General features: G+C 35.4%; 2 protein-coding genes across 3 annotated transcripts; both read right to left on the reverse strand.

Annotated features, from left to right (window-relative positions):
• Window positions 1–9,811: 9,811 nt before the first annotated feature.
• LOC107599136 (calcium/calmodulin-dependent protein kinase II inhibitor 2-like) lies at window positions 9,812–13,761 on the reverse strand. Its single transcript, XM_016290643.1, has 2 exons — window positions 13,264–13,761; window positions 9,812–10,526 (listed from the first exon to the last, which is right to left on the reverse strand). Exons 1-2 carry the CDS (start codon window positions 13,430–13,432, stop codon window positions 10,456–10,458), a joined length of 240 nt encoding a protein of 79 aa, XP_016146129.1. The 5' UTR covers window positions 13,433–13,761; the 3' UTR covers window positions 9,812–10,455.
• A 5,480-nt stretch (window positions 13,762–19,241) lies between these two features.
• LOC107599695 (mitochondrial ubiquitin ligase activator of NFKB 1-like) lies at window positions 19,242–21,970 on the reverse strand. 2 transcript variants are annotated; one of them, XM_016291378.1, is made up of 5 exons: window positions 21,904–21,970; window positions 21,343–21,481; window positions 21,178–21,265; window positions 20,978–21,098; window positions 19,242–20,070 (listed from the first exon to the last, which is right to left on the reverse strand). In XM_016291378.1, the coding sequence occupies exons 2-5, from the start codon at window positions 21,460–21,462 to the stop codon at window positions 19,341–19,343; spliced, it is 1,059 nt and encodes a 352-aa protein (XP_016146864.1). In that variant the 5' UTR covers window positions 21,463–21,481; window positions 21,904–21,970; the 3' UTR covers window positions 19,242–19,340. The 2 variants fall into 2 exon arrangements, with proteins under 2 accessions (XP_016146864.1, XP_016146873.1); XM_016291387.1 differs by lacking the exon at window positions 21,904–21,970 and adding an exon at window positions 21,585–21,615.
• Window positions 21,971–22,977: the final 1,007 nt, after the last annotated feature.

A 22,977-nucleotide genomic window follows, 5' to 3' on the forward strand; every position in this document is an offset into this window, starting at 1 on the left:
AGTAATTACTTCATAATTACTTCATAAGGCACATATTAATTCCTTATTCTGCATGACCATATTTTAGATCCCTTAACCCGACCCCAAACTTAACAACTACCTTACTAACTATTAATTAGCAGCAAATTAGGCTACCCAATTAGGAGTTTATTGAGGGACGTTAATAGTGAATATGTGTTCCCTAGTCTAAAGTGTTACTATTAGTTCCATATAGTATATTCTGAGCTTGTTGAGGAAAATTGTGGAAATGTTTTCTCTGTGGAGTATGCAATGCTGTACATTAGAATTGATCTAAAAGATGGTTATCTCAGGGAAAATGCATAATTAATTTGCCTACCAATTGCAACAAGATGAATGCACCTATATGCTTTCTTAAAATACTGCCTCCGTAGACAGCACAATAGGTTTTGTAACAGCTTGAAACGGCTAAATGCCCTCTTAGTGTTCAGATTTGTAAATAGCTGCTCCAGAGTGAACACTTGCATGATCTTTTCCATTACATACTCTGATGGTCGAGCTATAAACTTTTTTGGTAGCGCAAAATTACATAACAGAAGACCTTTGCATAATACACGACTGCGAAAGGAAACAGTGTAACGCATCTGGCTCTATCATGAATAGATTACAGTATCTGTCACGGAAAGTCAAATTAAAGACATGCAGGCTGAAAAATCACTGTCGCTCACAGAAAACATGTCTGTGAGACACATTCTTCATGCTTTGTGTGGGAGACATACTGAGCCACGAAAAAAATAAATAAATAAACACGGCCTCATCTTCCCAGCACAGGCGGCTGCTGAAGCGTGAGAGGCTGTGGGGTCACTATGGCAACAGTGCTGGCAATCCATGTTTTGTTGCCCTGTTTCACAGTTATCATTCAAAGAGTATGTCAGCATGTGTTATCAGAGGATCCTAGAGGACAGTCACAAACACACACTGATTCTCCAGAAATGTGTGTGTTAAATGTGCATGAAGCAGAGGTGAGCTCAGATGATGAGTCCTTTATGGTTCAATGGCTGATGTTATGTAGTACAAACCCAATTCCAAAAAAGTTGGGACACTGTACAAATTGTGAGTAAAAAAGGAATGGAATAATTTACAAATCTCATAAACTTATATTTTATTCACAATAGAATATAGATAACATATCAAATGTTGAAAGTGAGACATTTTGAAATGTCATGCCAAATATTGGCTCATTTTGGATTTCATGAGAGCTACACATTCCAAAAATTTTCTCAGTTTAAACATTTGATATGTCATCTATGTTGTATTCTGAATAAAATATTGAAATTTGAAACTTCCACATCATTGCATTCTGTTTTTATTCACAATTTGTACAGTGTCCCAACTTTTTTGGAATCGGGTTTGTATTTATATAATATTTAGTAACATAAAATGGACTAAACTGATGCAAATAGTATGTAGATTTGTTTTGTGGTTGTTTTTATAGTCAGCATTTAGGACAGAAGAACTGTGTGGATGAACGGCTTTAGTGAAGCATAATTTGACTTCTAATTGGTAAACCTGTCAGTTGCTAAGGAAACTCGGGTGTTGCTAGGTAGCTAGTTAAATTACTTCATAATTGGTTGAAGTTAAAAAAACAACAACTGGCCATCAGATTTTGTTTTTGGTTCAAGGGATTTAAAAAAAATGTTTTGCTATTATGTCTTTACATTGTATAAAAAAAATATTTTTATGATTTTTGTAAAAAAACAAAAACAAAGATTATTGGAGTATGTTTTACGATAAAATACTATTTCAGTCTTTCTATTTAATTATTGTATCTATCTAATTATTTGTGATTTTATATATATATATATATATAATCTAATATTTCTATTTTAGTTTATTTTATTTCAACTTTATTTTAGTTAATGAAAGCATAATAGTTTTAGTTAACCATGACATCATGGGTCTGAGGGAGACGAGGGTGGCTTCACATATACACATACATTGGTTTAAGAAAAGTTTATACTGTATCTTTTATGGAGATTTGTGAGACATTCTCTGTAAAACTGATTTACAAATAGATTTGAAAAGAAAATACTTCTCTTTAGATTTCTGCATCTCATTTTCTTCTAACATTAGTGGGGAAAAAAGTCTTGTCTCAACTTCTGTGATCAGTACAAAATAATATTGTAATAATTTACTTTGGATTCAGTACTGGGACAATATAGCATTCTTTTTTAATTCTGGAACTATTGTCTTTATAATATCATGCTTAATATTTTTTTTTCACTCAGTATACAGTAAATTGGTCTTTAATAAAAATGAGATAAGGATTTGTTAAGAGATCTTTGACCTGTCGACTTGATTTTCTTATACACTTTTTGAAGTCTTTTTCCCTCAATATGTGTTTTTCAGAGGCTTATTAGTGTCCATGAAATCCCTGACTTTGATCTGATCGGTAAGCTTGACACAGACTCTCCTAATGATTGCTGATTGAGTTATGAATCAGATCTGATTATGACACAGCACGTGCTGATGGGAGTGACTCACCCTTTTACTGCCTTTAAAAAATACCTCTTGAATTGAATCAGGGATCCATGAAGCCACTAGACATAATGAATTAAATTCTTCCTTCATTCTCTGCTGGCACTGTTGCTAAAACACGTGTCTCCCAGAGCCAATTACAGCCACATACATGTGCTCTCTTCAAAGCTGAAGCCTGTTCTTGTCCTAATGATGATGAGCCGAGGGTCTTACAGCTTTCTCTAGGAATAAATGACTTTTGACTTACTATCCGTAATTCTCAGATCCGTAATTTCTCAGAAGTCTCACTTGTGTGAAATTATGTGTAAATACTATTTTTTTAAATGTTTTTAAATGTTTCCATTTGTAGTTATTCATGCTATGAAATGTTTCTGTGCAAAACAACAGAATTATATACAGCAAACCTAAAATAAAATAATCTTTAATGTTAGAATTTTTGATAATCAGTTCCAAATTCTTTAACAGGTTGTTGTCTTGTGGATCAAAGCAAACAGGGTTACGATGTCAGATTTCAATCAAGCACACAGAGAATGCATTAGTGTGAATCAATTTAACCTTCTGTTTGATCAAATGCAATTAAAAACTCTTCTGCTGATGAATTACTCAACCTCTGACATCTATAATGATGTTTAGCTTGGATTATCAGAGAATTTGTGTTTTGAATTCATATTTTTACCCTTACAAAAAGCACTGTGATGGTATCATATCATAATACCATGGTATTTTGATATATACCATGATAATAGTTGACTACCATATTCAAACACCATGATAGTTATATGGTACTATAAAGTATTCCAAACAATATCATCATGTTTCCATGATGATAGTGTAAAAAAGGCATGTATTTTCCAGTATACATTTTATAGGGATAACATACTACTTTAGATTAAAGGAATTGTTCCCCCAAAAATGAAAATGTGCTTGAATTTAACACCCTCAGGCTATCCAAGATGTAGATTAATTTGTTTCTTTGTCAGATTTGGAGAAATGTAGCATTGCATCACTTGCTCACCAATGAATCCTCTGCAGTGAATGGGTGCCGTCAGAATGAGAGTCCAAACAGCCGATAAAAACATCACAACAATCCACATGACTCCAGTCCATCAATTAACGTCTTGTGAAGTGAAAAGCTGTGTGTTTGTAGAAACAAATCCATCTATATGTTTTTAACTTTAAACCGTTACTTCTGGCTCTATCCATAATATTGCTTTCTCCAGTGAAAATGTTGTCTCATCTGAATCAAGAGAGAAATATGCACAGGAAAAAGCACTGTTTACAAGCAAAAACAGTCCAAAACAGTTCTAAACAAATATGTCAGTACTGTGGATTACTTGTGGATTATTGTGATATTTTTATCAGCTGTTTGGACACTCATTCTGACGGCACCCATTCACTGCAGAGGATTGGTAAGCAAGTAATGCAATGCTAAATTTCTCCAAATCTGTTCTGATGAAGAAATAAAGTCATCTACATATTGGATGGCCTGAGGGGAAGTACATTTTCAACCAACTTTCATTCTTGATTGAACTATTCCTTTAGGAATAATAAAAGTTTTAAATGAGCTGTTACATACTTTAATACATTTGACTGCAGAAAATTTAATTGACTAACCTTTTAAGTCAGTCTGTAGTAGATTAGATGACTCACAGTATATTTTTCAAGATTTTAATCGACCAAAAAATGTATAAACCCTTAATTTATACTGCAAACTTAATTTGTATACTTGCATCATATGCACATATTAGATCTGTCAGGACCACTATCGTCAAAATGATAGATACTTAGCATAAAGTTTGGTTTGGCGGTATGGTTCTGTTCTGGGCAAAAAACTCCCTGCCCATCCATGCAGCCTGTCATGAATGAGGAGGGAGAGCAGCAATAATAACCCCCCTAGGGTTAACAGAACAAGGCAGATATCATTAATGAACTTAATGATATTTAAGTGTAACACTTTATTCAAGATAAAGGAGTCTGATTAGCAAGGAATATCAGAAAGCCAAGACTGTGGCGAAAGGAGGAGCTGGGGATGGAGGAGGGTAATTTGCTCCTGAGCAAGCTGAAATGCTGCTGAATAAGACTGAATAGAGCTTATATAGGAATGCCGCGATACGTGTCGTATTCCTATAGGTAGATGTGATCAGCTGAGAATCAGCTGATGCAAGCTTGACTCACGTGACCTGCCAGAACTAACGCTAACACTTAATTTATTCAACTTTAGTGTGTAAATCATCCCATAGTGTTTTTGCTACAGACATGAATGATGATTGGTGTGCCATTACTTTTCAAAGAAATGTAAAATCTCAGTTACACTGAGACACATCTATAGCACAAAAATACCATCACCTCAGAAAATGTAAAAAAAAATCTAGGTGGGGATTAAAATTCAAAACACTAATCAATGTGTTTCAAGAAACCAATGAAATGTGATGCTACTTTTAAGATGCAAATCAGTCCACATTCCGTTTTATTGCCATAGAGCAATGACACATGAAATCTAATAGTGTACAGTATTATAGTGTGATCGGCTTGGCTCATCTCAAACCAGAGTTTAATCTGTTTCTAATGTATGCTGAAGATACCAACACTGAGATGGTCTTTCCTATTATTTTCAGCCAAACAGTTTTACCATGTCAAGATGCTGTAATAGGCACACAGTCTCTTATGGCTTGGTGTCATGTTTGAGCATAGTTAGATCAAAAAGGCTCATTTGCAAATATCTGACATTACTATTGGATCATTGACATTTCTACCTTTTAAAAGAAGCATAGAGGTGAGCAAACAATCAGTAGAGTAGGCGGAGAGCATTTAACTGCGCAGCCCTCTCAGAAGCAAATGGGAAAATGATGATTTTGATCACAATAGCACTCTAGTCATTGTGCGATGACCTGTGCTGCTGTTGGAAATGCATCAAGGAGAATTAATGATAAGACAGGAGCATCGTTCTCAAGCCTCCTACAGATCACTGCCAACACAAGCGGTGCTCTAACTAGGACAACTTCCCTTCTCAGCACACATTTCCATAGCAACCATTGTGGAACTTTCAGATAAACATGGTCCCAAAGCGAAATCAGTCTTTTACTGTAATTAGTGGCATGATGCCTTGCAACGAGGCAGAATTTAACCTTTACTTCAGTTTTTGATTGTGAACGATATAAGTAAATAGCAAGTCTCTAAGGAGCAAAAATGTACATGTAACTCGATGATTTATTTGATTTTGAAGTAAAAGAAATAAAAGGTAGCCATTTGGTTGTATTGACACTAAAATTGGCTACATGAAACATGAATCCATAAATATCTGTGATCTGTCCAATAATGTTAGTAATTCGACTGTTGTTGTTTTTTATAGACAATAGTCATGTGAGCTTCATATATAAATTACAATATTAAAAATATATATTATGACATATCAAGACTATAGAAAGGCACTTTGCTGTTTTCTTTCCATTTTGAACCCCAAACAACAGGCCAAATCCCTGATTCTTATGGAAAAGAATACTATACTATAAATTCAAACAGGTGCTTTTACATTTTTTGTGAATTATCACTTTAAAGATGCATTCTGTTGTCATTTATTGAATATTAACATGCAGTTAGCAAAACACAACAGCAAAAGATTTCATCTGAACCACATGGCTTTGGAGAGCAGTATCTTTCAGAGCTGACGCTCACGAGACGGCTGCCAGTTTAAGTGGGGAATAATAAAACACATGGCTTTGATGCAAAGCTGGATTATTTGCATGGAGAAAAGGGCTTTTGCTCACATCGCTGCTCCAAGAAAACACTGAGCGCATCTGTTGCCATGGCAGCCAACTGTACCGTTAGCACTTCTATGTGTACAGGGTGGACAAAATAATGAAGGAAGAGAAGTGCAGCTCCCCATCATCTTCTGGAGCTCTAATGAGATGCCAACACACAATAACACTTTTGTTTTCTTGTTTTTGTCTCACAATATGTTCATTTTCTGTAGTCCTTCAGCAGGCCTGGGAGATGCACTGCATTGCTATAGTTGTTTAATTGTGAAGGTGAATTAGTGATTAATCAGGATATTAGAATTTTTTTTTGTATCCATAGACAGATTACTGGGGGGGGGGGATTGAGCGGGGGCTGGCAGGGTCCCGGACCTCCCATAAGCATTAAGGGACTCCCCATAAAGCCCAAAAATGTGAACTTAAAGTCGTCAATTAACATTTACTGTGGCTTGCTTATTTTTTCCATTAAAATTCATTCTTTTATAGAAATTGTACAGTAATATGCACAACAACAGAGTATTTATAGACCTAAGCAAATTAGTCCCTTTCACACATTTACTGGTAAATTATCGGTTGCCTACCATTAAGAGATCATGTGTGAGCAGGAGATTTTCAAAAATACTGGTAAATTCGTTCTGGCAATTTACCGGTATCAGAAGTTGTATCATTACCAGTAAATTACCGGTAATCTGCTGATTGAACATTACCGGTATGAGCAAGTATGAGTTCAGAGCGTGCTGACGTGAGACATCTACTCAGGGTCAATCAGAGCCATTGAGAAACGGAATTTAACCCAATAAAAAAAATTGAAATACCGTTTAAAAAGAAACACAAGGCAATCAACTGCATTCAGGGAAACTCTTTCTTGTATTCTTTTAATGGGCAGTCTTCACTGAAACTCATTCAACTTCCTACAGGGAAAGATTGCAGAAAGACTAAAAACTTGAAAATATGACAACTAGCATCTGGTTATGATCGCTATTAAGATGTTTCTCACGTTATCTAACAGCAAATATAGCATAACTGCCTATTATCTAAAAGTAAACATTAACTATAACGTTTCATAAAATACAACTACTGGCCAGATTTCCGAGAGGTAAACTAATGCATTAAAATGCCAAAAACAGCTGTAATTTCCTCAACTTTCTGGCGAGTGTGCTTGAGAAGCACTGAAATGAATGGACTTCAATACTGGAACTATTGGCTGCTTCATGACACGCTTTACTTCCGCATTCCTCGGTTCCTATGGAAGCCTATGGGAGTGTCGCAACTCTGTTTCTCAACGGCTCTGGGGTCAATCATAACATTCAGATGACGCATTTACTTGTGTAGTTCAGTTTGAAGTCTTCAATACGATGTCTCTGGGCCAAAAGCAGCTGCATGAATGTGAACGTTTGGCACAAGAATTAAAACATCAGCAAAAGCACTGACTGCGTATACCCATCTACAAATGATGTCACAGAATTTACCGGTATTTTGAAATGGATGTGTCAATGGTGCTTTACCGGTAAAAAGACGTCATTGTCAAAACGTAAAAAAAAGTCGTTGCTTGTGTGAACAGAGCATTTTTGTATTTACCGGTAAATTAGTTCCGGTCATTTTACTGCAATTTACTGGTATTACTGTGAAAGGGGCTAATGTCTCTCTGATTTTCTCTGACTTATTTGTTCCTCATGGTGCTGTTCAGTTAAAACCAAAATGTGTTTAAAAGTAAATAATTTCAGCAGCATAATGTGGTGTAAGTGTTATAAAGCATGTTCAGAGAAGGAACATCACATTCTTGTTCCTCATGCACTCGGCAGTTTAAAATAAAAATGAAAGTAAAAAAACGTAACTGTTTGTAAAGTTGTTCTAGTTCTTTCTAAATACGTTCAGCTCACTTCTGACTGTAGAGAAAGTTCAGTACTGTGGGAGAGAGAGCAGATACCGCACAGCCTTTCCAAGCAACACAAAGACACTGAGTACTTCACTTTCTTCTTTGCTATTTCCCCTGCAGCCTCATGTTTTCTATATAAACTGATCATTTAAGCTACTCTGCTTCATTTCCTTTGAGAAAATAGGGTGGAAATGTTGTAATTGAGTAAGTAAACCCAGATCTCATGTTGTCCAAATGGTGCCATTGAAGCTTTTAAGTATAAAGAGAGAATGAACTGCTGTGACATTTCTCTCACCTGATTACCTGCTCGTCCAGGGGGTCCTAATGATCTGGTAGAGAAGAACTACTCTTTCATTTCACATGACCAGGTGCTTTCAGCAGAATCTGGACTTAGTGGTTCAGCAAGTTCAGTTGTTAGTAAATAATCCGCTATTAAAGTTTGTAGGTTTAATTGGCTTTTCATAGTGGTGAGGATATAAATCTGAATGTCGCGTCTGAAGATGTTTCTATAGGAAGGATTTACAAGTCTGTAAGGAAAGCTTTTCCAGAGATTAAAAGTGGAAATGTAAAACTTTTCATTTAATGACACTACCGTTTAAAAGTTTGGAGAAGATTTCTTTTATGGTCACCAAGGCTGCATTTATTTGATCACAAATACAGTAAATATTGTGAAAAATTATTATAGTTTAAAATAGCTCTATTCTGTATCAGCATCATTACTCCAGGCTTCAGTGTCACACGATCCTTCAGAAATCATTCTAATATGCTGATTTGCTGCTCAAGAAACATTTCTTATTATCAGTGTTAAAGAGTTGAGCTGCTTAGTATTATTGTGTAAACCTTGATACATTTTTCTTTAGGTTTGATGAATTCTAGGGAACATCATTTACTTTAAATTGTACATAGCATAGTGTAACATAGTTTTAATCTCAAGGTTATATTTAGAAACTTGGTATTTTAACATCTATTTCAGTGTAATGCCTGGCTTTATATACTTTTAGTGCAAAAGCATTCATTGTAAACACAATTTTTTGCTCATCATTTACACCGATTTATTTATTGACTTGTATTGAAAGTAGAATATACCTTTTAAGAGCAAGACAAGCAGACTGAAGCACATGCTTCTGGTTAAACAGCTGAAATGCATTCCTCATTATTTACCCGACAACTCAGACTGTTACATCCGAACAGGCCTGTTTAATTGGAAAACATTTGTTTCAGAAATACGCCACGTTACAATTGATAAAACAAGAAAATCAAGGCCGAAGTGCCATCTTCAACAAATGGATGCAATTTCACATAGCGTACAGTGAGGGTGGTGGAGTTCTGTTATATAATCAGATTTTATTGGTCATATATTTCATTGCAAATATAGCCCTGTTTAACAGTATATAGAAGTGCAACAAATACAATATTCAAGAGTCTGAGGTTTGTCATTCAGAGCAACATTACTGTAAATATATTAGTAGTTCACTGTCACAGAAGGAGGCGTTTGTGCCCGTCTCATGCAAAAAAGCAGTTAAAAAAGCCCTGAAACATATATGAGAGGCAGGCCTGGAAAACTTCACATTACTCGGGTGAACGGAAACACAAGTCGACTGGCATATTTTGCTAAATTTGGGCACAGAAGTGATCAAAATCCATTTGTGACAACCATGTTTGAAAGTGCTACAGCTACAACTCAAATAAGCATTTTTTTTCCTTTTCAGAAATAGCTCTTTGATATGAAAATAAGCTTTTGAACTCTAAGCAGGCTAAGCAGGCAGTTTGCAGCCACATCAAAAATGTACAATATGCAACATGAAAAAATTGATTTAAAAAAAGTAGCCTTTCCTTTCTCATCCTATAAAAAACACCTGCTCACTGTCAACTCGGCAAAAGAACAAAAACGTATCCAAGAGATAATAATTAGGATATTTAAAGTGAAAAACACTTTCATTGTGCACAAAAAGATATGGAGAAACCAAGTGCTTAGTCTCACAGCAAATTACACTATGAAAGTTGTCGGATTTGTGCTTGTGATATCAATGCATTCCTCTCACAATATAAACTGAATCTGGACCACTACAGACCAACTCCACATGTATTAAACAACACAGGACTTGTTTGTCCAATGTAGGATGTCACTTTATAAGAAGGGATATGAAACATGCCCTTAAAGAGAGAAAGCAGACCCCCACTTCCTCCATTTGGATGCCCGCAGCAGGACGTTATCCTCGCCTGCTGCCGCACCATGTAATTCAACCCATACTAAGAGGGACTGCAAAGTGCTTTCGACGCAGAATGCACATAACCCACGATTTCCTGCCGCTTTAACAACGTCCTTGTGCGTTACACTCCCGCCGATGACTTCTCTGCCGCGTTGTTCAGGACTTCATCAATTCTGTCATCTTCTATGACAACTGAAAGAGAAATCACAAGAGACGCCCATGAAGAAATGACAAGACTTTAGGACAGACTTTGCAAACTGCAAAAAATATACAAAAGAAATGAATAATGAGTGAAACTGACTAATGTAAATAAAATGACATGCTATAATTCATTTATTTTAAATACAAATGTTCTAATTATAGGAAGATTATTAAGTATGTTGTTTGGTATGACCTGATAATACTTGATGGACTAATATTAAATATAATATTTCTACTATAATTTTTTTTTTAAAACTTCAAAAAGTTACAAGGTGATTAAAAAGGTGAAGAACCCATTGGTTACATTATTTATTTATTGTTTGTTTGTTATCTGTGGAATAAAATAAGATAAAAGTAAAATAAAATGTAAAAAAGGAAATAAAATAAGAAATAAAAAGAAATATCTAAAAAAAAATCTTTATGCAGTTTTTTCATACAATAAAATTCCATGTTGTTCATGACTGTAAAGCTCCAAAAAACACAACAAACCAGCTTAGACTGCAGTGTTTTTTTTGGCAGCAGTGAAATTTCACTGATAATGTTCCTGAAGCTAGTTTATATATATACAATAACATTATCAGTGAATAATGACTTATATTGAGTGCCGTTTTTAGGCATAGGTAAACTAGGTGGTCACCTAGGGCGCCATCAGCTGGAGAGGGGGCCAATGAGCGCATTTCTGGCACTACATTTCAGCAGTAGTGTGCAAAGGCCTCCCTGAAATATGATTGCCGCCCCCACTGATTCCCCCAACACTATTGGGCTAGAGTTCTGCCAATCTGACGATTCCTATGCCATTGGATCAGAGTAGGCTACTGTAAATGAGTGTCTGACTGTTGCATGTAAAGCTTGTGTTTACATGCAACAACAACACCATTAGATCAAAGAGCTCGGTCAATGCTTTAGCAAGGTAACGCTTTTTTAAACCACACAATAAAACTAAATTCAAAGGCCAGTTTAAAAAACAGCTACAGTAAAAAGTGCACAAATCTGTATTTTGTTAGGGGAGAAATCACGCTGTGAAATGAACAGATAGCGTAATATTGCTCAGTGTGTAGCCTATATGTGTATAGAGGCAAAATATAAACGCACACTCTCTTCAGCATTTTATGACGTTAATTTATATTTTATGATGTTTTTATTATATTTTATGATGTTTATGATTTATATTTTGCCTCTACAATGCACACCGAGCAATATTACGGTATCTATTCATTGCGCAACGCACTGTTAAATGATCAGTGTGTTTTGTAATTGTCCCATATAAAACTTTCACACACAGAGGGCAGAGCGTCGTACAATGACCGCACTGAATCGGTATTTAGTCTTATTATTTTCATGTGACTGATCAAGCTTTTATAGCCTATGTAGTTTGCGAAAAAAGGGTTTATAGGTTTGACTGTAATGATAATGCAAAAACTGACACTTGAAATCAACATTTAAAATAAAATCTAAACAAAAATAGACAAAGACAAAAAGTAGTCTTTGATATTTAAATATGCATCCAAATGCAAAACATAATAATTATGTAGTTATGTCTGAGAACAATTTCTTAGCAACTAGGGATTGCACAAACATAGGCTATATATTTTATATAGGGCTATACAGGCATGTAGCTCCACGATGGTTTTAATTTGAATCCTAATTAACAAATATATACAAATATAATTTGGAAATGTATCATACATATTGATACATTTCCAAATTATATTTGTATATATTTGTTAATAAGGATTAAAATTAATACCAACAATACCACGTTGCTTTTTAAGATTTGACTGTTTACATTCAGTTTTATGTTATTTTGTACGTAAAATGATCTTGTATATGAGGAGGAGGAGTGGGGGTGGTGGTATCGAAGTGTATTTTTTGTTCTTTTTAGACAATTCTTCAATAATAATCCTTTTGTGTTATAGAGAATGCTGACACAGCACCTAAAATGTACAGTTTATGTATATATGGCTCTGTATGTCTATACTTCTACATGTTAAAATTAAAAAAATATATATATTAGTCAATTATCCATCTTTTAACTAGACAATAAAACAATTTGCCATTAGATGAAAACTCATTAACTCACAAGCAGGCAAGTAAATGCAAACGCATCACACTGACATCATCACGTGATGCTATAAATTTGCATATTTAAGGCACGGTAATAGTGGAAACGAAGCATTAGTGCGACTGATTAAATACGTTTAAAAAAAAAAATTTTTTTTTAGTTTGTTGAATATCACAACGTTAATATTTCTTTTGAGGCTAGAAAACGCACTTAGTTTTCTTTCACCTACAGCAACGTAAATACGTAGTTTATCCTTTTGTGTTATAGAGAATGCTGACACAGCACCTAAAATGTACAGTTTATGTATATATGGCTCTGTATGTCTATACTTCTACATGTTAAAATTAAAAAAATATATATATTAGTCAATTATCCATCTTTTAACTAGACAATAAAACAATTTGCCATTAGATGAAAACTCATTAACTCACAAGCAGGCAAGTAAATGCAAACGCATCACACTGACATCATCACGTGATGCTATAAATTTGCATATTTAAGGCACGGTAATAGTGGAAACGAAGCATTAGTGCGACTGATTAAATACGTTTAAAAAAATTTTTTTTTTAGTTTGTTGAATATCACAACGTTAATATTTCTTTTGAGGCTAGAAAACGCACTTAGTTTTCTTTCACCTGCAGCAACGTAAATACGTAGTTTTCTCACCTCTCTTACTGCGTCCGATCTGTCCGAGTTTCGGAGCTCGTTTGTTCTGCGCAGCACTGAAGAAGTTACTGCTGTTGTTCTGCAGGCGGCAGGTGAGGGATAGCTGCTCTTCATCTCCATCATCACCATAATGAGAGATGCTCTCATCGTAAGGCAGCACTTCTGACATGATCCCGTTCGCAATAATCGATCACGAGATACGGGAAGAATCGATCACTAACGAGCCGCGGGCTCTGCAACCGAACGGCGAGCGAGAATCTCAGCTGTCACGATCAGATGCAGCTGTGTTTTACCTTCATACTAAGGGAGCCACTTTCACTTTTCCCATCGATGAGCAGGAGTCATTCGGAAAAACTGATGTAGATGCAAAAACACACACGCGGACCCTCAGAGAGCATTGAGACGACACTCTGACTCGGTGCAGCAAGCAGAAGCTCCATCCCCCTCCCTCCACCTCACACCGCTGCCTGCAGCTCTTGGGTGCTGTGGTTTAGTGGTTAAAGACGTCCAAAAGGATGGGGGTTTGAATCCCACTAGGGTTGATTCGTGACTTACCATCATTGCCAACCAAAAGCTTGTCACAATTGTGTCTTTGCACGTGGGTGCTGTGGCTTAGTAGTGAAAGATATTTGAATACGTTTAGGGTCGATTCATGCTGTATAAGCATTTTCCTTGAGCAAGAACTTAAAACATGCATATGGGTGACATGGCTTAGATTGTGGGTTCGAATCCCATGAGGAGAAAGGAATAGTTCACCCAAAAAAGAAAATTTGCTCGCCTTCAGGCCATCCAAGATGAGACGAGTTCGTTTCTTCATCAGAACAGAAAATAAATTTAAACTTACATCACTTGCTCACCAATGGATCCTCTGCAGTGAATGGGTGCCGTCAGAATGAGAGTCCAAACAGCTGATAAAAACATCACATTAATCCACAAGTAATCCACAGCACTCCAGTCTCCATCAGTTAATGTCGTTTGATGTTGTGTTTCTGTAAAACTGTGTGTCTGTAAGAAACAAAATGGACTCTCATTCTGACGGCACCCATTCACTGCAGAGGATTCATTGGTAAGCAAGTGATGTAATGCTACATTTCTCCAAATCTGCTCTGAAGAAGAAACAAACTCATCTACATCTTGGATGGCCTGAGGGCGAGTAGATTTTCAGAAATGTTTTGGTAATATTCCTTGAAATTAATAAAAGAATCACCATTGTGCCTTTGAAGAAAACTCATAAGGGAGACTGGCACTGTTCTGTGAAATATGTTTTTTTGGGGGGGGGGGGGATAGCTACTGCGTTCACCATAACTTTACCATAAAATACAGCGATGATGTGTTTTTACAGAATTACAGGAATTAATATAATAATTGAGCTTAATAATATTATGATAATGACAATGTGAGTGACAGTTTTAACATTGTTTTTATTAAAATTAATAACAGTTTTATAATGTGTAGTAAAGCTACAATGCAAAAGAAAATATAAAATATGACGCTAGATTTCTTCTGCAATGCTTTTAAGAACATCACCTACCATTATATAATGTTAATGTTAATTCAAAGTCATATTTATATTCATATTAATATTCTTGAAGACTTATGATTTATACAGTAGATACTTGAATGATGTAAGTCTATAAAATATTACAATGTAGACATAAATCATTTGTGTCTTATTAGAGATTTATGTGATTTTATCAAGCTAGAGAGGCCTTGAAGACTTCTGGTGGTTTTAATGGTTTAAAAGCATTATGTCGATGGTTATCTCAGTACTAACCAACCCATAGTGATCCTCTTAAGATTGAACTGTGATGGTACAGCTAGACAGGTATTTAGCTCCATCTATTGGTCAGATACAGTAGTACTCTCTTGTTACATGTGCATTTAATGCAAACTAGAGAAATGTGCATGCTCTTTAATCATTTACATGTTTTATAATATTGTTTGTAAAATATGCATATCTAATATCAAACCAATAGTTTTTTAATTGCAATTTAGAAAGTCCCATTTAATAAAGATTAAAGCACAGAAAATAACATCCCCCTCAGCACTTCTTAACCAGCAGCTTCTAATTAATATGTTTAGAAATGAGTCTGGTTTGAACTCTGAGAGACTGTGTTATTCTGAACTGCTCCTGTATATGCCTGAACTACCTAACTCTTCTCCTCGGTCTCCTGTGCAGCACGTAGAGGAAGATGGCGCAGACGGTCAGACCGAACATCACCTTCAAGAGCCTGCAAGAACCACAGGCCACTCTCCTGCTTCTTCAGGATGGAGTAAAGAGTGAGGAAGTACCGTATGTCCGGAGGTGGAACACAAACCAGGTTGCTGTCTTGCACCATCTTGCCTACACCAGTCAAGCTGGCAAAATACAGCATTTTGAAAAAGTTATTTTCCAGATGTTCAAGCCATAGAAACAAGCAGAGCAAAAAGAAGCAATTGCTGACAAGGTTAATGTTTGCACAATGATAAAGTCAAACATTCCCCTTGTTGTTTTCTATACAGTTCACATAACCAAGAAAAGACATTTTTAAAACATTTCGAACAAAAAAAGACAGTAGTGCATATTAATTCTTCCGTACAGAATTTTTTTATTTGAGCTGTAATTAATTAATTAATCATTTAAAACATTTCATAAACTGGATGCTTTGAATGTTCTGAGAACAAAAAAAAGAACCCAAACTTTTAAACAGTAATGTTCCTACTAGTATATTCATTATGCACTTTAAAGGGGTCATAGGATGCCCATTTTCCACAAGTTGATATGATTCTTTAGGGTCTTAATGAAAAGTCTGTAACATAGTTTGGTTAACATTTTTCAGTGGTAGTGTAAAAACCATAGACTGTATAAAAACATGGACTAGTGTCCGTGACGTCACCCGTAGATATCCGAAGAGCGTTTTTGAAGCTCAAAAGTGGGCGGAGGCGGCCATCGCCATCTTGGCAGCGCGTCACTCCCGGATAATTGAAAATGGGCAAAGAGGCGGGAGCTGGTTGCTGAAGCCACGCCCACCTAGCTCAACGGTGGTGACAGCAGCGGCAATCCACCTGTCACTCAAGTGGCCACACCCTTAATTATGCAGAACTTTAAGGCTTAATATAATTTAAACGGATGAGTTATAAAAAAAATTCACCCCCTCACAGTTGTCATGAAGGGCAAAATTAGCTATATAGACCAACATCATTTTTTGTACCAGGCTGTAAACTTGTTGTTTTCTGCTGTTAAGTTGGGCATTTTAACAGGGGGAGTCTACAGGATTGACTCCCTTTTGCAGCCAGCCTCTAGCGGCCAGTTGATGAATTACAGTTTAAGTCACTTCCGTGTTGGCTTCACCAGAGAGAGCGGGAGGTTGCCGCTTAGTAAAAACACCCTTTTTACCCTGTCAAAACAGCTCTTTTTTCAGATCAAGCCGTTTTTGTAACATTTTAATTTAGTGTGTGCCAAAGAGTGATACTGTATGCAAATATTTCACGATAATTTGCATCACGCTTGATACGAACAGTTTTAATGTGACAACTTCTCTACTGAAATTTGTTTCCTTTTGTTCTGTCTATCTTGGTGTGGATTTCATAGCTTTTTATCTGGATGATACAGTATTGCACTTCCCTGTACAGATGAGGTAACCTGTATAAGTCTTTAGCTACTCATGTATGCCATTTATAACATAAATATGCTTTACATTTGGTGTTAAAGGGGTCATAGGATGCCAATTTTCCACAAGTTGATATTATTCTTTAGGGTCTTAATGAAAAGTCTGTAACATAGTTTGGTTAAAATTTCTCAATGGTAGTGTAAAAAGCACCTTTTTTACCCTGTCAAAAACAGCTCTTTTCAGATCAAGCCGTTTTTGTAGCATTTTCCTTTAAATGTTAATGAGCTCTGCTGACCCCGCCCCTCTCTTCGAGCTGCACTCAGAGAGACTGTTTACTTCAGCCGCATTCATCGTGAAACTTGCTAATTAGCACATTATTAGGAAAGGCGATTTGCAAAGATTCATTACAAAACATTATACTCACTTCTTCTGTAGATGAGGCTGGATCACGAATGATTCACGCGAACATAAACGCATTTATGTAGATCGGGGGCGCATTCCCTTCAGAAACAAATGTAATCCACTGTGAGTTCAGCGGCTCAGATGTCGGGAGTAAATGACTACTGCTGTTCATTATTACATCCAACAACAGAACACCTCATTCGCTTAGGAGTAATTCTTGTCTACATCTGCTCCGGCGGTGAAACAATAGCGGACTGATGACAGTCACTCAGGGCGGGTCTGAGGTAAGACACCAGTCCAGTCTGTGCTGAAACGCTACTGTCAATCAAACTATCGTGGGAGGGGCCTGTCTGTGTGACGTCACACAGACAGGCATCTGAGATCGGCTCGATTTGAGAAAGGGGAAAACATTTAACCAGATTAAAAAAAAACACTGGGTGGATTTTTATCATTATAGGGTGGTTGTGTACACACACTGCCAACACGCATTTCAGTTCAAACTACTTTTAAAAGTGCATGTAGCATCCTATGACCCCTTTAAATGCAGCTGGGAAAAGTCAGTACATTCAGTCAGTAACTGAAGATTAACTTGGTTAACTGAATCCATACCCCTCCAATTACAACTCATAATATTAATAAATATATGTAATATTAATCATTTAACTCATCATTTTAATATCAATGTGCAAATACAAATGTAGATCATTTACCAGTTGTCTGTTGTGCGATTCAGCACCCTCTTCTCTTTCAGGACCCTTTTGCAGTTGTCGACAGAAAGGCTGTTCAGGGTTCAGGGTTCACTTGACTGTCTGCACAACACATGGACACTGTACAAGTACAAATTTCAAGGAAATGTGCAGTTGTTGTGACGGCATCAGGTGAGGGATATCTGCTCCTTTTGTCATCTAAAATGACTGATGTTTTCTTCATAAGGCCTCGAGCATGTTCTCTCTCCATCCACAATAAGCAATAGCTATATACTGTGTAATAATAAACAACAAGAGGGTGTAATCTAAAAGCAGAATGAACAGAATGTCATCTGAGTTTAGAGTCTGGAAATATAGAGAAAAACTGATTTACAAATGGATGCAAATGACAGCTATATCAGGCTCCACTGAGATAACTATCACCTCCACCCCTTCCACTTTATTATTTTCCAAGTGTAGCTCAGTGATTAAAGATATGGATATATATCTGAAAGAAACGTAGGTTTGAACTCCAAATAATAAGCAATATCACTCTGTTTATCTTACTGTGATCTCATCAAATTACACGGACTGATCCACTATAGAAAATATTTTCAAGCCATTATAATGTTTGTAAATTAAGCACGACTTATATCAAACCAATAAAGTTTCATATTGAAAAACAAAATGATTTTTAACTTTCTCTGGCATTTAGAGACTCCCATTTCATAATTCAGATGAGAATTTTTTTAATGTATGAAAAAAAAATCTCTCTCTGCCCTCTCAAACAGAAATGGTTACAAAAAACAAACAAATATATTTAAAAAATGAAATTTTAAATAATGATACTGACATCCAGTTAACATGTCTTAAAGTGAGGAAGTCAATATTTCACCCCAAAATGTAAAGAAATTGAGAAATTTTGCTTAACTAAAATAGAGTATATATTTAGGACTATTAAGTATTGTAACATTTTCATCATGACTAAACACATTCCTTATCTCAAAATTTCACTATTGTGATGCCAAAAATTTTATTTAATTGCAAAGAATAAATGTAAAGTATATAAATAAACTGTTGTACTGCTTTTAATAAAAAAAATTATTAAATACATAAATCTTTGTATTACAGAAGTTTTTAATAAAATAAAAAATATTGTATTCCTAGTCCTAAAATGGGTTGTTTTTCGGTGAAATAACAAATGGCATTTAATTTCAGTTCACACAGGCATAAGTGATCATTATAATTGCCAACAGTGTGATCAACCAAACAGAACACAAAACCCAACTCAAACTGGATAAATATTGTTCTGCTGAGTATTGGGATTATGGCAGATTCTTACATCGACAGACATTAGATGGCATGAAACGCTGTGCTCACACACAACATATTCAGGCCTCTAGCTGTTATACAGAAGTACAATCCTGTCTATTCTAGCCCTACATATGGGACATTTCTTAGGTTCGGGCAGGGCCCTATAGCACTCCTCACAGGCACACACGTGACCACACTCTAGAAACACGCATGAGCGCTCACGACTCAGGCATATTGTGCATGTAGTAGGAGACAAATCATCCCCAGCCAGGTGGAGCTCCTGCAAACGTCTGCTCTGCCACTTCCTGTACTCGTCCAGCAGGCTGCGCTCTTTCCTCCGCTCCTTACGCAGCACGTACTGCCGCCACAGCAAGTAGAATAGTGTGGTGCAGGCAGTCAAGCCAAACAGCACCGTCAAGACCCTCCAGATCCGCAGGTGACCTTCTTGCTTACTCAGGAGCGTGTCGTAGTCCAGGCAGCTGAGGAAGTAACGCAGGCCCTGTTTAGGAGGTTGAAGACGAACCAGGTTGTTGTCCAGCACCAGCTCCCCTACGCCCGTCATGCTGGCACCCAGACGCAGCATTTCTTCGGTCTCCTGGATGCCCTGCGGACGCTCGCCGCTGATGAAGTGGCTGATGACGTTGGTCAGAGACTGCTGGGAGGGGTGAAAGTTCTCATAGGTGGTCTCCAGATCCAATTCAGCTGCATCGAGTGGACGGACCACTCGTACTGTTGTGGGAACAGTGCCATCATGTGGGGCGAGGTCAAAGGGCACGGTGTTGGTGCGTTGGTGGAGGACCTTTTCACAATCATTCCTAAAAGAAATAAGTATTAGCAGAAAAAATTTAATAAGGTACATACAATTACTGATAGTGAAAAATATGTTTTCATTATAAATTACTGATGCTGCATAGGGTTATATAAAATGATTAAAACAATAAACATTTAAATAAATTAGAAAGTCTAATAAAAATATTAAAGTGTAAAAAAAAAAAAAAAGAGTAATTAATAAAAACGAAATATTATAAATATAATTTTATATTAAAACAATAAATATTTAAAATATACTCTATGTAAACATATATATATATACATTTTAAATTATATCATAAAAATGTAAACAGCTTATTTATTAAAAATTAAATATTTTTTACACATTTTAATATTTAAAGTTGAATCTAATATTTAAATATTAAGTATAATTAATATTTATAAATATTATATAACATTCATTCAACATATAAATAAGTATAAATATAAAACAAAAATATTATAAACATTACTTCATATTAAAACAATAATGAATATGAAATAATTAAAATATTTAATACATTTTTAGTACAAGTTTAAATAGTGTAAAACAATTTAAAAATTTAAATAAAGTATAGTTATGAAAAGCTCAATATAATTAATATTTTGTATTAATACATAAATTACATTATAATTATTAGAAACTACACACACACACTTTCTAATAATTACACTTTAAATAAACATAAAACTTTAACTGCAATTTATGTTTAAAATGATCTTTTTATCTATATGACTGACATTTTTTAGACACATACAAATTGTGCCGATGCATACATTTCTTTAGAGAGCTAATATTTAAAAAACAAACGGTAAAGAACTGATATTGTAATGGACAATACACAGTATACACACATACTGTATAAGTTCTATAACTGCATTAACTGACAGTTATGTATTATAAACAAGTACCATAGATGAGTTGTACGATTCCACACCATCTTCTTCTCTTTTAGGGTTAACCTCTCGATGACCCCTTTACAGTTGTCTACAAACTGACTGTTCAAGGTCTCCTTCACCGAGCGCACAACACCTAAAAAAAATCATTATTTGAAGCATTATTGTATCAATAGCAGCAAAGTGCAATACTAGATTTATTTTAGAAGTCACACCTTCAATAACCGCATAAGGAACACATTTTCCTGGTGCCTCATCGAGGATAGTTTTGAGATCTGGATTTAATGGCATCTTCTTGGCCTCCTGTTAAACAACACGCTTAAGTATGATCTAAGTCTTGTATTAATAATGTCATTTAAAAGAAATGCACCTTCTGTTACCCTTAATCTCGCTACATGGCTCGACTTCCTCTTGTATATGCTGTACAAGACAGCAGTCAGAGCCGAGCTAGTGGCTAGCAACACAATCTGTGCTGTCGAGGGTTTGCCACTGGTCTCCATCCTTCAATCTACAGTCCAGCTGAGTATGAAAACAAAAATACAATTAATAACATCTCTAGTCTATATAGACACAGGACAACAAGAGAAACTCTTTCTCCAAGTTTGATTTGTCAACAACATACCCATTCCTAGCTTATGAACATGGCATTTTTCAAAAGGTGAAGTCTTAGTATTTACTTATATTATAATATTTTATTTTATTGTATCATAAACTTAAACGATCAATATAATATCTTTCTTTATGGTCATCTTTTCACAGATAGAGTAAGTAACTAACATGAAAACAAAACAGCTGCAAATTAGCTTGAATGGCTAGCAATGTCTTCCGAGAACAACCAGCTTAAATATGCGCTCTCAAAACACAGATTATTTTATTTTAATATTTTAGAAACTCGGTATTCGCCAGAACAAACATGCACCTAAGAAAGATTATTTGACTACCTTCTCTAAAGCTGTGCTGGTGTGCAACTGTCAACTCAAGCCCCTTCATAATAAAAGTCCATGACAGTGTTGCCAACTAATTTTCGGGGGAAGTTACTAAAGGAAGGTCAAATTGTTGCAAAATTACATAAAATCTCAGGAAACAAATATTTGATGTGTTCATTTAGATTTGTTCATAAAATAATAAAATATGTAATATAATATAAAAATATAAATAACTGTATTTTTAAATACAACACTGAATTATTGAACACTTACACATTTTTGAACAATTACAATTTAAGTTTTTTTTTATTAGCTAGTAAACTAGTAAAACTACACATTCTGAACAATTATAGTTTTAAGCAGTGCATTAGCAGTTAGTATAAAATAGGGCACAATCTATGTTAATATGAAGGAATTTTCCGTATTGATTTTTCACAGTTTTTTTTTACCTGCATTTTAAATTATGCATAGCATTTTGTGTTTTCGGGTTATAGGGTTACAATGGATGATGAATAATGGATAACGGATAATGTCCTGGAAAATAACTAGTACCTTTTCCATTTTTCTAAATATTTTTTTTTTTTACAGTGTACTAACTGATCAACAATCACAGGTACAAGCTACTAACAAGGTGTATCATAAATGAACAATTATTCAAATATTCAATTGTTATTATTAAATTAAACAATTGCAAATAGCAATAACTTAATTAATGTGAATTGTGTACTGCTACACTCTTAAAACTAAAGGTGCTTCAAAAGGTTCTTCAAGCGATGCCATAGAAGAACCATTTTTGGTTCCACAAAGAACCATTCAGTCAAAGGTTCTTTAAAGGACCATCTCTTTCTTATCTTTTTGTAATCTGAAGAACCTTCTTTCGCCACAAAGAACCTTTTGTGAAACAGAAAGGTTCTTCAGAAGTTAAAGGTTCTTTATGGAACCATTTAGACAAAAAGGCTCTTCTACGGCATCGTGAAGCACCTTTATTTTTAAGAGTGTAGGCATCTTTGGTTTCCTTATTTTGTATGATTTAGATGGAAAATGTGTGCCTTTTTATCGTTTGAGTCACTTATGAAAAGTTGCTAAAAG

The sequence above is a fragment of the Sinocyclocheilus grahami genome, unplaced genomic scaffold (genome assembly GCF_001515645.1).
Source record: "Sinocyclocheilus grahami isolate Dianchi unplaced genomic scaffold, SAMN03320097.WGS_v1.1 scaffold13.1, whole genome shotgun sequence".
Classification (NCBI taxonomy): Eukaryota; Metazoa; Chordata; class Actinopteri; order Cypriniformes; family Cyprinidae; genus Sinocyclocheilus; species Sinocyclocheilus grahami.

What these genes read in the sequence shown, in the direction of transcription:
- LOC107599136 (XM_016290643.1), bottom strand. Translation starts at nt 13,432, where the DNA reads ATGTCAGAAGTGCTGCCTTACGATGAGAGCATCTCTCATTATGGTGAT. An exon ending in GATCGGACGCAGTAAGAGAG is followed by an intron (nt 10,527 to 13,263) that starts GTGAGAAAACTA and finishes TTTCTCTTTCAG; the next exon opens with TTGTCATAGAAGATGACAGA.
- LOC107599695 (XM_016291378.1), bottom strand. Translation starts at nt 21,462, where the DNA reads ATGGAGACCAGTGGCAAACCCTCGACAGCACAGATTGTGTTGCTAGCC. An exon ending in TCCTTATGCGGTTATTGAAG is followed by an intron (nt 21,099 to 21,177) that starts GTGTGACTTCTA and finishes GATTTTTTTTAG; the next exon opens with GTGTTGTGCGCTCGGTGAAG. An exon ending in AATCGTACAACTCATCTATG is followed by an intron (nt 20,071 to 20,977) that starts GTACTTGTTTAT and finishes TATTTCTTTTAG; the next exon opens with GAATGATTGTGAAAAGGTCC.